Here is a 20,996-nt window from a genome sequence, read left to right as displayed (position 1 = left end):
TCGCATCTACGTAAGGAAGAGATGGGCGACGCGCGAGCGTAAGGGAATGTCTGAACAGGGGCAGGGATCAATACGCCGACGTCGGCAGCGGCCCGATGCACTCGTCGTTCCTAAAATTACGACTCGGATGCGGATGCAGATGTATCTCCGGCTGCTCCCGTTGAATGATCCGCGCTCGTCCGTGTGCAGGGCGGCCTCCGGCTGCATGATAACGAAGTGACGGGACGCTGGAAGTTAATTTCAGACCCGCGTCACGGAACGTTACACATGGTAACGCCGCTGGTACAACAACTCTCGTACTCTCGGTAGGGAACTCACCAAGAATGCCGACCCAGACTGAACCCAAACTGGTTCTGGAAACAGTCGGTTTGGTCGACTGCTTGCTTATCGGCTGAAGCGAGCTTCTGATATCAGTACTCTTGCTTTTGGATATGTTAGCTCTGCGTTTACGTACAACATGCCAGCGGTATCTTCTAAAGATATAAAAAGCTACTGATAATATTCAAAACTTTATTTTTATACGATACGCTAGTATTATTCGTTTTAAGTCTTAAATAGATTGTTATTAGAAATATTACAAAAATTTTGACACAATTTTCACAATAATTTTTATTTGTAATTTTTATGTGAAGGCGACTCTAACGTAGTTTTCTTTAAAAGCTCCAATAAACAATATTAGCAACATCGTTGAACATTTTTTGGACGATATTGTGGAATTTCAAGAATTTGTAAAATTCTAAGGAAAATTTTAGAAAAGGCGTATCTATAAATTCCTCTTTCTTTCTTTCTTTCCTTTGTCAAGGATTTTTCCCAAAGCTTTTGCGAGTCGCAACTTTCTCTTTCCAGAACAGTTAAAAAAAATTAAGGCAAGAAGGTCTAGCGACATGCTGAGAGGGGGGGAGGGACCTTCAAACATTCCTGAGTTTTAGACCTTTTTAGAGGTTCTCCGAAAAAGGATTTCAAAGGTCTTCCTAGACCCCCCTATTTCTCTCCTTCTTTCTCACATCCTAATTCGCCCCTGGAGTGCTTGGCTGCGTCCTGAACACGTGTAGAGAAACAGACGTGCAGGGAAGTTCGAGGGCGGGTATGTCTTCTTGTGTAGGTATATGCGTACAAGACAGAGTCTACACATACACGCGCAAACGGGTCTATCGTCGCCAGCTGTTGGTGTGTAGTGGGCTGTTGGGTGTACGATGGGAGGAGGGGAAACAGGCTCGACTGCTCCCCCTAATACTGGAGGATTGAATGGGCGAGGAGGGTGGTATTGGGTTCCCTCACGCCACCACCCACACACCACTGCTCCCAACCCGCCTGAGCCACCCACTTCTGTCCGCCTGCCACCCCGCCTACCCACCCACTCGCCACCCGACTGCCGTCGAGGAAACAACCTGCAACCGAACCAGCATAACGTTTCCTCGAACAACGATTTTCGTCAGCGTCGTGCACTTGGTCTTCGTTAGCGGGCACAAGAAGGTGAGCATTTTGTAAGACTCAACGTTTTCCTACGAGTCGCGAGTTCCGGTGCTCATCCGTATATCTTCACCGCGTTTGTGTGCCGTGAGTCGCCGTCGCGTTCGGCGTCGTCATCGTCCAGCGTCAGTAGGATACCAGATCTCGATCGGTGTCTTCGCCGAGGACGTACGTCCCGACGTCCCTCTCGAGACGTACGTTGCTTCACTTCCTTCCAGCCGGGAGTAGCGGGTTGCGCGCCGAAAACGAACGATCGGGAGAAAGTGCAAAGTAGGACGATGAGAAAAGAGATGGGAGAAGTAACAACAAGTAGAGAGTGAGAACCGAATCTGAGTGCGAGACTACGAATGATGACGAGTCGCGGCGCGAACGAGAGCGAGAGGAGAGGCCGCTGCCGCGGCCGACGTATTGTGTATCGCGAATAGGCCGCTCGCGAATACCCATCGAGACGCGCGGAGCGCGCGGCTATATGTGCGACGTCTCGGCGTCCATGTGTTCGTCGGTGTTTCGACGGGCAGCGCGCGGTGAGACAGACGGAGAGAGGTGCCGGGTGTCCATGTGTGTTCCGGGAGCGCGCGTGTGCGCGCGGGGGCGGCCATTCGCGGGTGCTCCGCGATATCGTACGCGATGCCGAGCGCGAACGACGACAGGCCGGCGGCATTCGCCGCAGCCCTTTCCGCGACGTGGGCACGCGTTCACGGCAACGGGACGAGAACGGTCGCTGATAGCGACGGCGATTTTGCGCGCTCCGCCGCGTGTAGAAGCGGCGGAAGGCGGAAAACAGAGACGAAAGAGCTAAAGCGAAAAGAAGGGATCTTTCGGCTGTACGCGGGCGATCGTGCATGCGTGTGTGCAATCGCGTTAAATATGTGTGCACGATCGTACATGTGCATGCGCGGGCGTGGAGGAGACCTGCCTGACGTCCTTGGTTAGCCGGCAATAATTTCCGCATGGATTTGAATGGAGCATTGCGCGTGTCTTCTTTCTCTCTCTTTCTCCCTCTCCCACTACATTTTCTCGACTATTCTCACTCTCTCGCTCTCTTATTCTCTCTTTCTTTCTTCATCTATCTATCTGACTCTTTCTCTCTTTCTCGAAGACTTTGCCTTGTGTGTCTTTGCCTTTATCCCAACCGACCGACCGTGTTCCCGCCGCGCCGCTGTGTCATCTCTCCTTTTTTCCCCCTTCGAGCTTCTCTCTGCGCCATAAAGTAGAGGTTCTCAACCAGCGGAGAAATGTAAAGGCTCCACTCTAGAATACCCTCTACGTTCCACCATCTGTCGTTTCGTTTCTAGGGAACGTGCCCCCGATCGGTGGCGGAGGGCCATATTGATTTATTCTTCACAGTAACCCCTTCCACGCACAGAAATGTGCTTGCTTCCCCCTCTGCGTACATATACACGGCTGATCGTGGTATATGCGCACGCACACACAGTACGAGGTTACCAGCAGGGTTGCTCGTTTCCCCCTCTCAGTTACTCGAGCAGCAATCGTGACGATCAATACACTCTCGCTCCTTCCTCTTTCCGGATGCTGTCGGCACCCCTGCAGAACATAGTGCTAAATCTTTGTGCATGCATCATTCGATCGAAATCAATTAAAACACGGTATTCATAAAAGCAAAAGAAATAATATCAGGTAAAATAAAAAATCAATGGATACATATTTGTAATAAATCCGACAATACATAAAAATTTAAATTCTATCTGCGAGGAAAATAGAAAAGACAAAGATCGAAATATAATACAAAAAATGTATAACATTATTCTTAAACAATTCTTATTAGATCTTAACATAATAGTGTGAGAATAACTGCCTTGTTAAAAATAAAGACACGGTTCAAGAGATAATATTATAGTACTTCAATTTTCTTTTCTGATCGACAAGCATCTTGCAAAATTTAGAAAATCTAATAATTACTCGAGAGAGGCATGCATTATTTTTTAAAGAAAAATTGCAAATTGTTTCTATTTATTTAAGTATCGATTATAATGTATAATAATTTTAGGCGAAAAATTTTTTTTATGTACGATATGAGATCACTCAGAATTTAAAAGGAAATCCTGCAGAGATATTATAATAGGATAAATTGATTAATTTAGAGAAAACATCTAATTGTATTTGAAAATGCAGTTATGCATTACATCGCAAGTACATCGTGTTGTATTTGCGAAAAAAACTAACGTTAATAAAAAGTTAGACATCATTATACTTTTATTATACTTTTTCCCACACACACACACACACACACACACACACACACACACACACACACACACACACACACACACACACACACATACATACCATATTTCTCTATTATCGATCATAAGAGATATGGCCCGTCCGAATCATGTGACTCACTTTTTACATATCGTCCAACTATTCTGAATCTAATCTTGTAGTAACGCCCAGAAGTCATTAAGACATGCGTTATGAAATTTTGCACATTATTCTCCTCATTCTCTCTACATTGCTCCTTATTATTCTCGCACTTACGCTTTGTGAAATATAGACCCGATAATCCGAATATAATTATTCTCTATTTATGATATAAATACATGAAAAAAATGTGCTCAAGTACTGCCATCAGTATAATAAAGCTTTTACGTTATCATTCTCTCATTACTATAATTTCAATTAACTATCTGGTGTAGGTTGGCGAATTTAACGCTAATCCGCACGTGATCATATGAAATTAAGAAATATAACTTTAAATATATAATACTCGTATAAAGAAAAACATTTTTAATTATATATTAATAACTGTGTACTAATATATACTAATATATACACAATTATATAATTATATCTATATATTGGTTATTAAATTTGTTATATTTCAAATTTGTCATAATTTTTGTAATTTTTTTATAATTATCTTAGGCGTATTACAGAAAAATCGTTGAATAATATCTTGTATTAAATCTTCTATACTCTCGTTTGACCGCACCAAAACATCGTAAATGTGGTGGAAATAAAGGAAAATAACTGGCCTATGTTTCCAAGGTTATTTACTGAAATCAATAGTAAATATATGAACTTGTTATCAAAACAATCCGTGCAGATAATACTTAATAGAATAATCGTGAGGAAATACTCAAAGAACTGCGAATATTTAAAACATACAACTTCGAGAATTAATCTTCCGCGATAACTATTTATAGTCCCTTCGCGAGAACTAGTTATGTGCAATTTTGAAATTTGTTCGTATAGTATAGTGTATCGTGAAAATTAATTTAAATAAGATATAAATCATGGAAATTTACATAGTTTTTATTCGCAGCTAGTTACTTCAGAGGATGATGAAGAGCGATCAATATGTTCAAATATTGGAAAAAAGCGTGACATCGTACCTACAGAAAATATGGCATTTTTCAACTAAATTTGGTTGTTTGCCATATATCGCGCAAAGAATTTTTTTGGTATAATCAAACGGCCGCATTATAGTCGGGAATTTTCCAGGTTCAGATCCAATAGAATGCCTTCTAGGCAATTTTTAAAAGAAAATTGTTATAAATAAATTATTTTATCGTACGATAAAATATTTCCCGATTACATCTAGGATAAAAATATGGCTTCAATAAAGAAAATATTTTAAAAACGTGTCAAAAAAAAACTCGTAAAATTTAAATAAATCAAAGAAAGGATGAAAAAAAAACTTATATGTTGCTAAATTATTATGGCATGCATCTTGCATTTAGTTGTGAATAAAGAATTAAAATCAGCAATCAATGAAAGTTCTATTTACAACTGGCAATCCAGTTCGAAATTATTTTATTTTCGTATGCTTTTAGATTTAATTTTATCTCTAAATTTTTTATTTTTGTAGTTTTATTTTGTGGATATGTTGTTTTTGATATTCTCTTAAAATCGTAAAAGATGTAGAAAGTATGCTTCTGGCACCATGAGCTCGTAACTATCGTGCGATAAAATAGACTCGGTAAGAAAAGAAAATCTTTTTTCCTGTTCAGGTCTTTGGTGACTCATCGCAGGTAGACAGACTGCCTTTGAGGGACAAAAAGAAAAGATTTATTGTTCTGTAGACAGTGAGTGGCCGTTATAAACGGTTCTTAAAATGGAAGGAAATGGCACCAGGATCGACTACGAAGATATGTTTAGAGAAATTACAAAGAAACTTTACGGCGATGATCCTGATCATAAGAGTAGGTTGAGATTTTCTGTAAAATCTTTTAGAATAAATTAAAAATAAGTAGGTATATTGTTCTACTGATTATCTAAATGTTATCTAAATAAATTATTGATTGTATTTATTGAGAAGAAATTGCGTAATATCGGCGAGTTGTGTAATCTCTCTCTGCAATAGAAATAATTTAAGTATTTATTTATAAATTTGTCGTAAGTTTTTAATAAATATCTTTTTTTACGCAACATGTGTTCACCATAAGAATGCAATCGGAATTGTTTGCATTCTCCTCGTGCAATTTATCATTCAAAACTATTCGATGTAAAATTAATTCATTATCAGAATTATTTAATTGTTTAACGTTAACTACGTTTAGTAATCAAGAAAATACCATTTATAACTGACAATCTATAGTTAAACGTTCGAAATTGCATTTATTCTGACTAGTTATTCTCACGGTAATCAATTACCGGATTGATACAGTTTAACGAGTGCCTTGTTTCACAAAGGCACGATGAATTTCTTTCGCCATTAACACGAAGAGCTTAATATAATTTATCACAATTTCGTTGATAATTTAGCGTCGAGTGTACAGAACGAGTTTGAAGCATCCGTTTCCTACAAAAACGACGAAGATACTGGAAACGGTACCGACGGTAGCGACGACGGAAACTGGACATACGAAGACGAACCACTTAAAGGAACCGATGGAAGTCGAATCGCGGCTTACCACGCCGGAAAAGCTATGTGGCGATGTGATGAGTGTGGTAAATATATATGATTCTTGTACTGTTAAGGTGCCTTTTCATGCTGACGCTCGACGCTCATTTTCAGCGGCAAGAAGGTCGCATGACCACACGTGACGTCGGCGTCAATTGAAAATCATGAAAAGGAAAACAGCGTCAAAATTTCGGCGTCTTCGCGCTGCTTTGGCTTTGACGCTAAAGCTGAGAAAATCCAGCTTTCTTTGCTTGACGCTAGCGTCAGCGCGAAATCACGTGATTTCGCGATACGCTGAAACGAGCGTCCCATGAATTCGCACCTTTAAAAATATTGTTGCGTACCGATCGATATTATCGATAGAGGATCGACGATCGAGACACTAGCGCTTTTCGGAAGTAGGGAGTAGGCTAGCGATCGGAGCGTGATGATCCGTTCCGGCGATAGTTGGAGATCGGACACCGTAACGACAAGATGTAAATCGAGAATTAGTCTGTATATATAGAATAAAGTTTGTAAGAATTCGTAAGTATAATCGAGTATAATTAACAAAGAATCGCGAGACCTATATACTTATCCTTGAGATTGTCTCTGATCTAAAGACTCGACCCAACGGCGGAGCGGGACGGACTAGATATCAAACAAATATTTTTGCAATAATAATATGCAGCAAATGAATTTAAATGCATGAGTGTATGTGATAACGTTGCATAAACCTTTTTGAAAAATTTTTCGCGAGGCTGACTTGTTTACAATCTCACGTTTAAAGGTCTAGATCGATAGAGCACAGGATATAGTTGAGTAATTTTCTATCCAATAGTGTAAAAAGTTTAGCTGGCGTAAGATAAAAATAAGTTAATTAGCAGGGGTAGATAGCGAGAAAAGTCTCCTTGCTAATGAACGATCATGATACATTGTTTGGCCGCATTTCTCGATTTACACATTGCAAGATAATAAGTCGAATACAGTTATAGATTTACTCTTAAAAGAAAAAATATAAATAGTAGGGTAAACTCGGGTAAGATGGCCATAGAGGAAAGATGGCCAACCTATGTTCTTTCAATCTAGCTCGTCATGAAACATCAAATGAACACGTGTTGGCCATCTTCCCTCTATGGCCATCTTACTCGAGTTTACCCTATAAGAAACAAGAACAAGGAATCTGTATTTATTATACATACATATCGAATAAATTAACATCAAGTATCGGATTCAGATATAAGCAAATAGATTGAAGTGATAGGATATCGATAATGATAGAAATATGATATTTTAATTAGTACGTCATAGAAAAGCGGATCTATTAAAAGTATCATAGTTCATAATCTCTTTTTGAAAATAAATTTAATAAATTAAATAGCACATGGGATAAAGGAAATTAATAAATTAAGAAGAAATAATACTAATACTTTAGTTAAAAACAAAAGAAAGAATTTAACGTAAATTGCACAAAAATTTAACAAGAGTCGATGCGTAACTTGAAATTTTCTACGTAATTCTAAAAGGTAGAGAAAAAAAAATCACCACAAAAAAAAGCGTACACTTTTGGTATTTTAAATAGAAAATGCTTATAATCTTTTCTTTTCCTATCATGTTCTTTCTTCTTCAAATATTATATATATTACACTGTTCGTGTATTAATTGAGAATTTGTTCACTTCCTTATATTGTTTGTATCCTGATTGTTCGAATGTAAAATTGGTCTTTTGTAAGATAACGCTTATACATAGTTCGACAATTATAGTACTTAATTTATCATATACTAATGGATTTAATTTGTATATCGATGTTTTTGCAGCTCTCTCTCTCTCTAAAGTGATTTTATCCACTTTAACAGGAGACATCATAACGAGTGGTCCGCGGGAAATTGCCGAGCACTTTATGGAATATCATCCATCGAGAATCCTAGCCGATAACAGTAGGAATAGACATCATTCACCACGCAAAGATTATATGCAAACAGATTTAAAAATGGAAGATGTGGTCATGTATCTAGAAAGACTCCGTGAACGCGCCGAACGGGCGGCTCCTCCTTCTCGGAGAACTCAAGAAACACAAACTGTACCTGCGGCTTTACTGCCGGTTACATCGAGCTTCCTCTTGCAAGAACTGCCATCCGCCCCTGCGCCCCAACATTTGCAACAGGTATTGTATAATGTAATATAATCATATATAATATAATCAATTGGAATCATATATTCCAAGATAATATATTATATAATAAATATAACTGATAATACAAAAAAATAATTCTATTCTATTCTTGAAAAATGACACTCCTAAAAAATTAATACAAGGATTTTGTCGATTTTTCTAAACGTTCAAGAACATTAACAGATTGGTGAAAAGACAAGTATGAAAAGAAAATTTCTTTTTACTTGTCACTTTTATACGGATCCTTACAGTTAAAACGTAATCAGTATTTAAAAAAAGAACTGGTGGTTATTGATGCCAACAAATACAAATATATAATAATAATTAATCTGATACACTAGTTATTTTAATTAAAATAAATGTTTTGATTCAAGCTGAACTCTAGTCAATAAATTCAAAAAAACAAGACTTAAAAACGTTATATAAATTAAAAAATTATTTAAAAGAGAATAAGGTCGGTTTTATATACAATCAGTCGTATGTCGGAGTCGGATGTCGGAACGCAGCTAATGGGTCCAATGAGAGAATTTCTTTCTTAAAAACGAATTTTTCTCATTGGACCATCGGCTACGTTCCGACATCCGACTCCGACATACGACTGATTGTAGAACCGGCCTAATAGTCACACATATCATTTCAAAAAAATTCAAACACTATATTCAGTGATAAATAAGACGTCTTTACAAATGCATGCTTTCATTATGTTTTCTTCTTGTTTCTTCAGGCTGCAATGTACTATTTGTACATCATGTAGCCTGATTAAAGCCTCTTTTAAAGCAATGTAAATTATCGCAGAACACAACCACAATGTCTTCTCCTGTTGCGGCATCCACAAGCGGTAAACGTTATACCTGTCCATATTGCCCTTACGGCACGGACAGACGAGATCTTTATACACGACATGAGAACATTCACCGCGAAGACAAACCGTTTCACTGCTACATGTGCTATAAAATGTTTAATCGTGCGGATCACGTGAAGAAACATTTCATGAGGATGCATCGCGATCACGTGTACGATGTGTCGAGGATACGAAAACCGGTAGAACCAACCGCTCCTAAGCCGTTGCAACAGGATTCGACGGCACCGCCGGCGACTGTCAACGTGAGCAACCAACAGCAACCGCAACAGCAACACATGAGCAATCAGTTCGGTTTCGCTAGCAATAAGGGCTATCAGCTACAGCCGAACGCTGCGACATCGGGCACCAGTACCGGTACTGGCACCACCGGTATTCATCAAGCGATAATCATGCCTTCACCGACGAGTATCGTGCAATCGGACGCGAATAATTGCAATACAGGCAGACGAGTGCAAAACGGCGGATGTAATAGTAAGAGTCATCTTAAAGGTGGCTCCAAGAGCACACAGGAACGAAGGTATGTTACATATCCAACTCGAGTTACTTTCATTACGTGCTTTGATATTTATAGTTATTTTCCTATTTTTTTTATTAATTTATGTAATTTTTTAAATACATGTTTAAATATATATCAAATTTATATTATTTAAAAATCTTCGTGCTTATACGCGAATAAACGAAACGCGATGTTTGGCATAAAGTCCTTTTTCGCGCATTCATAGCATTGTAAGTTGAATTTAGCGAAATTATATTAACGTGTTAAAATTTTTGATATCAAGATACACCTGCGTGTACTGTTCATGGACCGGAGTTGATAATTGGTGTCTAAAGCGTCATTTAAATACTCACACGAAGCCGTTTGCGTGCTCTTTGTGCGAGTACAAAGCAGCACGCGCTGAGCGGCTTGCAACACATGTTCTGAAGGTGCACAATAGAAGGCAATGTTCGAGATGTTCGTTTCTCGGCGATGATGCGAATCAATTGCAATTACATCAAATACATGTTCATCGTGTGCCGTCGACATCAACAACTCAGGACGCACCACCACCGAGCAATCGTCATCAGCAACCTTTGCAGTAAGATTCTTAATTGTGTGCAGTCATACCTCGATTAACGTTAGATACGCGTTCCTCAAAGTCATTACTTTAAGTGAATTAAACGGAGTACATTTTAAGGTGGAAAGAGTAGGATTGTACATATTACTCGGCTTCGCCTCGGGGCATCACGACGCGCAGGGCCGAAAATTTAACTTTCGGCCCTTGTAGTGTAATATACTATTAAGGGATAACGTGAAGCGGGGTATGACTGTATTTGGTATAGTAAAATTTGATGGAATTATTTATGCATTTAGTTGCATTTGATAAAATATGCAAGACAATTTTTGATGCAAAAGTAATGTTGATGTTTAATTTCCATACAGATTTGTTGTACATTTTGCGAGAAATTAAAATACATAAAAGCCTTGAAATTGTTTCTAAACAATTTAACATATTGCGAATAAAGTTTCACAAGTTCCACAAGATTGATGCAGGGTTGATATCGATAAAAGCATACGAGTTTAAAGTTAGAACATGACGATAGTAGTAGTATTAGTAGTAGTAATATTCGGTGGTGTGGTGATGTGTTTCTGCTATTACAATAAAAATAATATTACGAGTAACTGTGATAATATTACGAGTGAAATGTTTAATTACTGTCAACTAATTTAACAACATGTAATTATACATTGCAAATTGCATTGTATAATGAGCAATGTCTAATTTCTTTTATTCGATCAGAGTTTGGAAACTTTATTAACAAACTTAATCAGCACTAGATAACGGTGCATAACTATTTCAATTCATTCTCTGTGCATTAAAAAATCGGGATGTTAGAATATCGATTCGGATCGCGGTAAATTATTTTTATACCGAAATTAAATTAAACATCATAACATAAAACTGTTGACAAGAATAATTCCAAGTGATTTGAAAATTACATATAAATATAATTATTTATACAAAGGCGAAAAAAATATCTGCTTTAAAATATATCATTTCACAAATATAAAAGGTTGCGGGCTTAAAAAATGTAATATATATATATATTTTTTTTTTCTTAGGGCTTAGGGATTTTAAATATCGATGAATGAATTCTTTATATAATTTCGCACGACGAGAATATTTGCAAATTTCCAAGTTCAATCTTTTCTCAGAAGTTTGAAGCATCAACATTCTGACGTGAATAATTTACGCGATTATTTATTGCTCATTATTGGATTATTTAGTCCCGTGGGAGGACGACCGCCACCTGGGCCACCAGTTTTTCCAGCACCGGCAGCCCCAACAATTGCACCTGCTACCACTGTGATACCACCGAGCACCATACTCGGGTAAGTCTCATGGCGTTTATCATCGCTGCATGTGACACTCGGCTTCCGTTTGTTTATTCAATTAATTGCATTTTGTTGCGTTTTCCCCCTTTTTTGGTTACCATTAATTGCGCGATGAATGCCGTACCGGCATTAAACGACGAGCTCTTCTGAATTTTACGTTCGCTCATCTGGCTAATGTTGGCGCATTCGACGACGGGTCACGATTCGTATATGCACTAACTTTTTGTCATTGGTCCTGATCGTTAGTCTGCTATTGTGCAGACGATTTATGAAGCGTCCGATGATATTACAATTTTCTGTGACAATTGCATCTAATGCAAAATCTCACATACATTAATCGTAACCCGTTCGTGAAGCGGTCCGACGATTCGTCATCTCGCGCGTCATTATCCACTCCTCCTCCTATATTTTATGTTACGTTCTGGCGTCATTTTTTGATATTATTTTTAGTTTAAGAAACATACAGAGATCTTTTGATTTCGTATGTCATCACGTGCACGCTTCGTTTGCTTTCGATGTCGTAAGCCGCGCGATTCTGATACGCGCTGTTATTGCTGGATGTGTACCCTTGTCTAGTTACACAGTTTTTATTTCTCTCACGTCGTGTTACGACGAACACTCGTACGTTGGTAGAAAAATGACGCGAACGTAACTTATGGAACAGTGCCGCGGTGGTTGCAGCCACGAGATGGTAAAGTCCCCTGCAACTGCAGCGACTATGGCATACCCCACGGAGGAGGAGAAGCGGTCGCACCGTCGCATAGGCGGCACCAACGGTGACGACGACGACGACGACGACGACGATGTCGTGCGAAGCAACGGTAACCGCGAGGCACGCAGTCGTGACCTCGTCATGTGTGTCGCGTCTGCGATTTCAAGAGCGATAGGAATGACGAGCTTGAGTCGTATTTGAACGATCACAATAACGGGGGTAGAATCGGCGCTACCGATACGTCTAATTGTGATTTTACATGCAGTGACCCGCTACCATCGACCAGCTACGGCAGCTACGGCAGCTACGGCAGCTACGGCAGCTACAGCAGCTACAGCAGCTACAGCAGCTACTATCCTGACGAAGTCGGTGATCGACTTTCGGAATCACCATCGTCACAGGAATCCGAGAGTAGGCCGGACGAGAAGGAAAATCATCGAATCAGACGATCCCGGAAACAAAGCCAGCCAAGAAAAGTCACATCAGTATGGCATCATCGTGAAAATCAGAAGCGTTATTTGATACCTGCTTTAGGTTTCCAAAATGTAAGAAAACAAAAATTCAAAATTAATAGTAAAAGTATTCAGTCACAGCAGAGATCGGCATCGCAGAGAGTGTTTAAGTGTCACATGTGCCCGAAATATGCGCCTGCACGAGGGAAGACTCATCGGCCATATCACAGTAGAGCTTCGTTGACACTTCACATGTTGTGGCGACATAAACGAGGATCTTGGGCGGCCAAGAATCAAGCGATAAGAGACAATTTGGCATCGACCGTCTCCTCGGTTACGCTTAAAGCAACGTTTTTCACTAACCCGAATTATAGATATAATAGATAACAGCAAAAGAGGCTGGAAATGGCCAAGAGTGTATAAATTGTAATTTTTAACTAATTGTAAGTTAAATTCGATTCAAATCATAAATAAATTTAAATCACAGTTTTTCATAAAAAAAAACCTGACGAACTTTACGTTGACGTACTTACTTGACGCACAGAATTTGAATTTTGATATATATTTAGTAATTTTCTGACTAATGTAAAGAATAAACCTTACTGCAGGAGATTTTGACGTGAGAATTTGTGATTCAGATTTTTTCGCAAGATAGAAATATTTTAATTTATTGCAAAGATGACGTTCGTGCTCGCACAACGTATCTAGAAAAAAAAGAATATTCTTGATTTGAAAATATCTTTAGTTTTAATGTGGAAATCTTGAAATGAAATTATATTGCGTTAAACAAAGAAAATTTGCTTGATTGAAGTCATTATACATAGTTCAATTATAGTTTGCGCATTGATTACCGCGCTTGGCTCCGATTGCCTCATTTATTTCCCTTTGATTACATAGTTCAACCAAAAAAAAATATGTCGAAATAAAAAGTCGAAATTCTTATAAAAAAATGTAGATTGTTTTGTACGCAAGATTATTATAATCTTTTTATAAGAAATTTTAACGTTTTTTTCTTGGTTGAACTCTATAATGACTTTATTCAAGCAAATTTTCTTCGTTTAACGCAATATAATCTCATTTCAAGATTTCCACATTAAAACTAGATATATTTTCAAATCAAGAATATTCTTTTTTTCTGTGCATCTCTGTGACATAATAAGTTCAGTTCTCCGAATGGGAAAATTGCAGAATAAGTTCTGTATTTTCAAGGCAAAATAACCTCTTAAAGGCGAAATAGCGAGAGAGTGGCAGCAAAGGATGCACGAAGTCTGTCTCATTTTTAGAACTTTACAAAGAATGATGAAATTACTGTGAACGGTAGGTGCGTTCCTAAGAAACATATTCTGATGATTATATTTCTTTTATTATATATAAATTCAATAATAATTTTTAAAATGAAATTGTTACTTCTGAGAGACAGATATCGTACGTGTGATATGAGTCTGAATTGAAAGTATTTTAACGTAACGTACATAAGAATGTAAATATGTTTTTTCCACAATAGTTTTAACTGCTTCAATATTAGATAAGATATTCAAATTGATTATAAATGTTATGTAAATAATTTTTTCGAAGCATTGGCGAAAGTATGCGAGTGTACTTTCTATATAAAATTAAAAGAGTAATACGAAAGATCGCTTTTGATAATTGATGTCATAATCAGTCTTATGAACTCCTCAGTCATGGATTTGTTTTCAGCTATTTATATTTTGCATCAATCTTTTTTCAAAAATTAATGAGCAATCTGAAATTCTGGGAATTTAATTCCAACCCTTGGTTGAAATAAGATTTCCGACATTGTCTATGATGAGTATAAGTCACAATTTTCATAAAACTACGGTATAATGTAAGGCATTTGTACAGAAACATTATCTTGTTTACGTTATTACGTGAAATATGTCTATTGTGCATGAATAAAATGATGACTCGAAGATGAAATTTCTCACATTTTTCTCTAAATATTTGTGTTTTTATAAAAAGAATCCTTTTTTTCACTTGTCTCTTGCTAAAATCAATTTTTAATAGTATTTCTCAAAGTTTAGTTTGTAAAGTATAATAAAAACAATTCCTATTTTTAGCCAACGCGCAATCGGCAATATAGATGCGGTAAAAAGATGATTAAAATTATTTATTAAAATATAACAATGTGGGATATATTTATATCTAATAATTTCATTTTTATAATTTATAAATAAAAATTATTAGTAGCGGGTATTGTAGCGAAAGAAATCGTATATCGAATCATATATCGTACGTCGGTATATAGTATATGAATACGGGCGGGAAGCTTTGTATAAGAATCAAAAGTTGTCGCCACGGTTTCTATATTCCTGCACATTTCTATATAGAGCAACATATAATTTGACCCATTGCGCAATAATATTTTATTGCAGCGTAATACGTTACAATAAATTATAAAAAAATATTTATATCTTATAAAAACTACAAAGTATAAGCTCTTTTATTGATCATTTCCGATAACACGAAAAAATATAAGAGCTAATAGTTTTTTAAAATATAATATCTATAGTTTCCGATATACAGTTAATTTATATATAACAACATATATACGATATTTCTAATTTCTCATTTTATGTCAATTTTATTGTATCGCAATAATAATGCAACAAGAACCGTGTGGCTCTTCGCATTACAAAACTGTTGCAAAGATATCGGACGTTAATGAACGTTGAAACAATATTAAGATAATGATGAGATAGAATTTAATGAAGAAGAAATTTTAAGAGAAGATATATTTACGTGCAGATATATGTATTGTGCAGAGAGAAATTGTTAAATATAAACTATAAGTTGTTTTTGCATTATCATCACGGTCATCGGAATTTATTTAATCCGCTTTTATGACGTGTAGAATAAACGGCTACCTTTTATTGAAAATTATTTCGCCATCGAATGATTATCCTAACGAACTTTCAGTAATGTAAAACCTTGAAAGCACCGCTAAGAGAGAACGTCGGCCTGATGTCGACAGTCGATAATTGGATGAAATCTGAAACTGTTCGATACCACATTCCTCGCTTCTCGCAACGGAATAACGTTACCCTAAAATTATCAACAAACTTTAACAAACTGATTTAATTCGTCAAATTAAACAATACAACGGGAGAAACAATTACAAAGGTGCCTTGTTTAGGATATAGCTACATAGCGAGTTTATCGAGTTGTCTTGTAAATCAAGTCAGATGACGTGAGTTTATATGAATTGTCTATAAAAATCTTACATCTAGCCATTGATAACGCATGAAATTGGATTGCATAGTTCAATGTATTATACTCTGTTTCAGGATAACATTTAAAATGTATGGACTATAAAATTAATCTTTGCTGGTCACAACGTTACAAATAACAATTCGAAAAAAAAATATATATATAGATAATATTCATATAAATTGTACGATTACATTAGAGAATGTTGTCATTTCGAAATATAATGTATTTTACGTACCGGTTATTTGAAAAACAAAAAATACTTTTTGCTTGATAACATATTGTACTTCCAGAAACATTTCAAAATTTTAATTAATTAATTTTTTAGAATTTTTTGAATGCTTGAGGCTAATATTTACATTTTGATTGCCATGTCAGCATACTGCTATATCTAGGTGTCGCGTGAGTTTTCGCAACCTATCATCCATTTGTGGATGACAGTTTTATTTGCTTGGTTAGGAATGATTTTATTAACAATAAGCTTGAGAGACGTTAGAAAAGAATAAAGTAATAAAATAATGCACTAGATTTATTAAAAATAGAATTATTTTATTTTTAATTTGATATCTATTCTTTTGCTCGGTTATTGGCCCTTTCCACATTATTTTGACTCTTATATATTTTATAAAAAACTGTGCAGTTCTCGACGTCAGCCGAAACAACTTGGCAGTCAAGGTGTTAATTTATCGTGCGACGAATTTTTCATATGATTGGTCATTAGGAGAAAAAGTTTTCAAATTTTCAGAAATTCTGTTTCCTGTACACCGTAATTTTAATACGTATAATAAAAAATTTGTCGTATGACAAATGTACCGTTAAATAGAGTACTTATACGTTTTAATGTTGATCAAAATTATTACTTGAATATGTGCAGGAATCAGTTCCAAATGAACCATCTGTCAAGAGACATCGAGTATCTGACGGCAATGAAGCAATTGACATGAGATGTCGAAAAGAATAAAAGTCTTTAATCAATATCGAACTGTGGAATGCATTCGGTTTCTGAAATCTCTGTAAAGATCGAGAATCAGGACGGAGTTATGATGAGCACGAAGGATCAATCGCGAGATATGGAAAAGGCAACTTTGACGAGCAAGACCCCACGTCAACATGGTGGAAATCGCATTTTATCGAGTCGGGCACGAAGCGAGTTAATCGCCAGAGTAAATCAGGTTAAAAAAGTCACGTAAACTCGCGTTTTGCTTAGATAAAGTATACAAATACTCGTATCATTCGTTTCATGTGAAAGTTTTGGTACACATGTATATGCCCGCCTAGCTCTTGTCGTCCGATAAGATCTGTCGGTGGGAGCGTCGATCGAGGCAATGAATATTAAGTCGGCGCGGTCGAGCGCTCGCGAGAAAACGCGGTTAATTAGTGTGGTGCCATCTTTGGTAAGGGCACGCGCGTCTACCACACTACATATTACTAATCGATGTACATATTACTAGTCCATATACATAACACTAGTCAATGTATATATTACTAGTCGATGTATTATCGTATCTCCTTTATTACTATAATGGAGGGATCGACAGATTTACTTAAGGTACATATTGCTGATCGATGTACATAAAACTAGTCCATTACATAATATTAGTCAGTGTATATATTACTATATGTACTATGTATACATTAAAAAAATACTTAAGTTTTTATATTTTCATATAAATTGTACATAGTAATTATCCAATAATTCACTTAGTTTAATGATCAAACGCGTAATTAGCTTGTTCATCTAATGTAAAATCATCAATATGCATATATCATATTGAGGTGTAACAATGATTAGTATAATGACAATGCGATTAATTGTCATTGGACTGATTGGTACAACAAAACGTGAGAATGATGCAATGATATATTGAACTTTATCCTAAATTTAAAATAGCTTAGTAGATGTATATGACTTGTATATTTTTCAGAGTGTACATAGTACATATATGTGTATATGTATATGTATATATACACACACATATATATTATTTTTCGCAATAAATTTTCTACATATCGATTCAATAAAAAATTACTTTTTTCGAGCACAAGAACGAGAATATTTCCTGTAATTTTTTAAACACTGAATACGATTTGTTTCTCAAATTGCTCGACTATGTCACAATTTTGAGAAATTTGCAGTTAAAGTTGCAAAAGAGATATTTTAGTGTATTTTGGGCATATTATAATTATGATATGTAATGTGTTGGAGAAGTTTTATTGCAATCAAAATTAAGTATGTTGTTAGAAATTTGTTGTGTCGATTATAGTTAAAAAGATATTAATGATAACATAGAGTCTATTGCGTCAAAGTTGCAACTTACATAGACCATTAAGGGGATCTATAAAATATTTTTTAATTATGTTATTTAAACTTGAGGTTTCTTCATGTCACTGAATACTAATCTGATGTCAAAATTAAAAATTCAACTATTTTTTAATTCAGACATTCTGAAAAACTCTTAGGTTTGAATAATTAAAAAGTATTTCATAGATCTTTAATGGTCTATGTAAGTCGTAACTTTGACGCGATAGATTCTATGTTAATTATCAATATCTTTCTAATATAAACTATAATTGACACAACAAATTCCGTTTAAAAGTTAAAAGTTCTAACAACATATATACTTAATTTTGATTACAATAAAATTTCTCCAACACATCACATATCATAGCTACAATATGCCAAAATACAGTAAAATAGCCCTTTTTGCAAATTTAACTGCAAATTCCTCAAAATTGTGAGCAATTTGATAAACGTGATCGTATTCAGCGTTCAAGAAACTACGGAAAACGATTATTTTCGTTCTTGCATTTTTTTTTGTTGAACATGCAGTGTTATCAATTTCAGTATGTGGATTTACTGTTCCAACAAAGAGTGTTTTAAAGATCCGCAAATAATCGGCGTGCGGTTTACCGAGTTTGGAAAAAGTACAAAAAATTCACAAAGAAATATTATTATTAAGCTATATACTAATAATAAAGATCCAGCCCGGATCGTAAGTAGCATTTTCTCTAATTGAATCTATATATTTTATGGCACTCATTCAGTTGGATTATAAAGTGGGTATTAGATGTAGAGTTAAGTTAATATCGTCATGGCCTTGTTTTATCGTGCAACTGACCCTGGACGTGGAAACCGATGGGTAAATAAATTAAGTATTTTTATCGTTTGCGCGAAAAAAAAAGACCGAGAGTACGTTCGTGAGAAAAAGCGAGACTTTTACACGACATGTTAAAATGCAAAAAATAAGAAATGGGCGCGCACGCTAAACGTTATGGTTTGCATCACGTTCCGTTGCACGTCGATAATCAAACATTTGTTCATTCATGAGAACAACAGTAAAATATTCCCACGCTATTCATAATCTATGAGATTTACACGCACCATTGCGCATTTTCTTCTCGGTTAACTTTTACCGATATTTAAATGCGATTATAAGCGCATTATTCAATTCGTTTAATCGTGATTCAGTCGCTCTTTAGAAACTATCAAAGCATGAGCGCGAAATAGAAAATCGATTAAATTATAATGTTCCAGTAATTAGGCATATGTAATGATAATAAATAGTTATTACAATGTCTTTATACACATGGAAAACATTGTATAATCTCAACAAAATTTAACGTTTAATTTTGAGAAAAATCTATGTAATTGGTATATTATAGAAACATTGCGCATTTTTCCTGCAATAATTTTTCTCGATTGAGATACCATTATACTTCGTCATTTATGCTTTATACGCAAACAAATATTTCACTCCTTCGACATTGGATTCGTTTGTTACTACACATATATACGTTCGGATATATCAAAACGAATCTGTTTCACGATAAAATATTGGCAATTTACTTGATTTTTGCGCTTATTTCCTCGCAATATCCATTTGTGTATGACAAATAGTGCATTAATCGATTGATAAATCTGCCGTCCGCGTCTCTCTAATTTGTCATCGTAACGAACGGAGATAGATAATCGTGCTGTCGAAATCATGCAATGTAATGCGTTTTAATTGCACGCGTTTAACCGATCATTAAAACTTACGCTTTCAAACGTCTTACACTTACGATCGCTGTGCAGCAGAGCGTTTCCAACATTGTGTTCAACATCTCGCTAAAACCGACCCACTTCAACTTTAAAGCAGACTCAGGACTCAGGTCACCAAGTATAACGAAGTTGCGCACCTTCGAGCACATAATTAATCGCTTCCACCCAGCAAATGAAAGGCAGCCAGGTCACGGGAGGACCATTTTGGCCTCTTTTTTTTCTCTCCACTTCATGCTCACGCGTCGCAATGCTGGCGCGATATAACACAGATTTTCCCGGGTGATATTCCGCGGTGCAGCTCGCGGCAGTCGTTTGCAACAGTGATAAATAATTACCTCGGTAATCGCGCGATTGGTTTGAAACACGTGCATGCCAGCACAGCGTTCGAGTATGTTCGTGATTTTCTCGGGGATTCCGCGCGTTCTAGCGTGTGCCAACAGAGGATTAATCAAGTACATGTCACTGAAAACGTTTTTCACTTTCCCCTTTTTATCTTTGCAAACTTCCACTAATCAAATTTCACACGTTTTGCGTTAAAAATCGTGATTACAATTGTAACAAATTAAATAAAATCATCATATAAAAATAATGAACTCGTGTTTTTCGTGATTCGCTCTCCCATTTCTCTCTTAAGAGGAAAATTATATGATTCATCTGTGCGATAGTGCTTGTTCTTCCGAAATTGAGTCTTAATAGGATGTCATACAAAAGCAATCACGAAGCTTCATAAAGTGAGTCGCTAACCCAAAGTTACAAGAAGCGCACACCGGTTCAACGTGTTACGTGCATGCCCATCAATTATTTCACGAAAATTATGCACGCGCGTTATGGTACGC

General features: G+C 36.4%; 1 protein-coding gene across 8 annotated transcripts; it reads left to right on the top strand.

Annotated features, from left to right (window-relative positions):
* Positions 1 to 1,338: 1,338 nt before the first annotated feature.
* Positions 1,339 to 14,821, top strand: Chn (zinc finger transcriptional factor charlatan). Of its 8 annotated transcripts, none has more exons than XM_077421669.1 (9): positions 1,498 to 2,398; positions 5,445 to 5,636; positions 6,199 to 6,384; positions 8,135 to 8,254; positions 8,333 to 8,481; positions 9,286 to 9,869; positions 10,132 to 10,428; positions 11,619 to 11,723; positions 12,704 to 14,821. In XM_077421669.1, the coding sequence occupies exons 2-9, from the start codon at positions 5,549 to 5,551 to the stop codon at positions 13,275 to 13,277; spliced, it is 2,103 nt and encodes a 700-aa protein (XP_077277795.1). In that variant the 5' UTR covers positions 1,498 to 2,398; positions 5,445 to 5,548; the 3' UTR covers positions 13,278 to 14,821. The 8 variants fall into 8 exon arrangements, with proteins under 8 accessions (XP_077277791.1, XP_077277795.1, XP_077277792.1 ...); XM_077421670.1 differs by having other exon boundaries at positions 1,500 to 2,398; positions 8,174 to 8,254; XM_077421665.1 differs by lacking the exon at positions 1,498 to 2,398 and adding an exon at positions 1,339 to 1,473 and having other exon boundaries at positions 8,135 to 8,481.
* The last annotated feature ends 6,175 nt before the right edge of the window (positions 14,822 to 20,996 follow it).

Source organism: Temnothorax americanus, unplaced genomic scaffold (assembly GCF_048541705.1).
Source record: "Temnothorax americanus isolate GAGA-0224 unplaced genomic scaffold, ASM4854170v1 Scaffold7, whole genome shotgun sequence".
NCBI lineage: Eukaryota > Metazoa > Arthropoda > Insecta > Hymenoptera > Formicidae > Temnothorax > Temnothorax americanus.
The sequence above is the reverse complement of the archived record's forward strand: the minus strand, read 5'-3'. Positions and strand labels throughout refer to the sequence as shown.

Bases quoted from the DNA above. Each gene is read 5' to 3' on its own strand.
- Chn (XM_077421665.1), top strand. From the start codon at position 5,549: ATGGAAGGAAATGGCACCAGGATCGACTACGAAGATATGTTTAGAGAA. The intron at 5,637-6,198 runs GTAGGTTGAGAT...TTGATAATTTAG, and splicing joins CGATGATCCTGATCATAAGA to CGTCGAGTGTACAGAACGAG. The intron at 6,385-8,134 runs GTAAATATATAT...ATGTTTTTGCAG, and splicing joins GTGGCGATGTGATGAGTGTG to CTCTCTCTCTCTCTAAAGTG.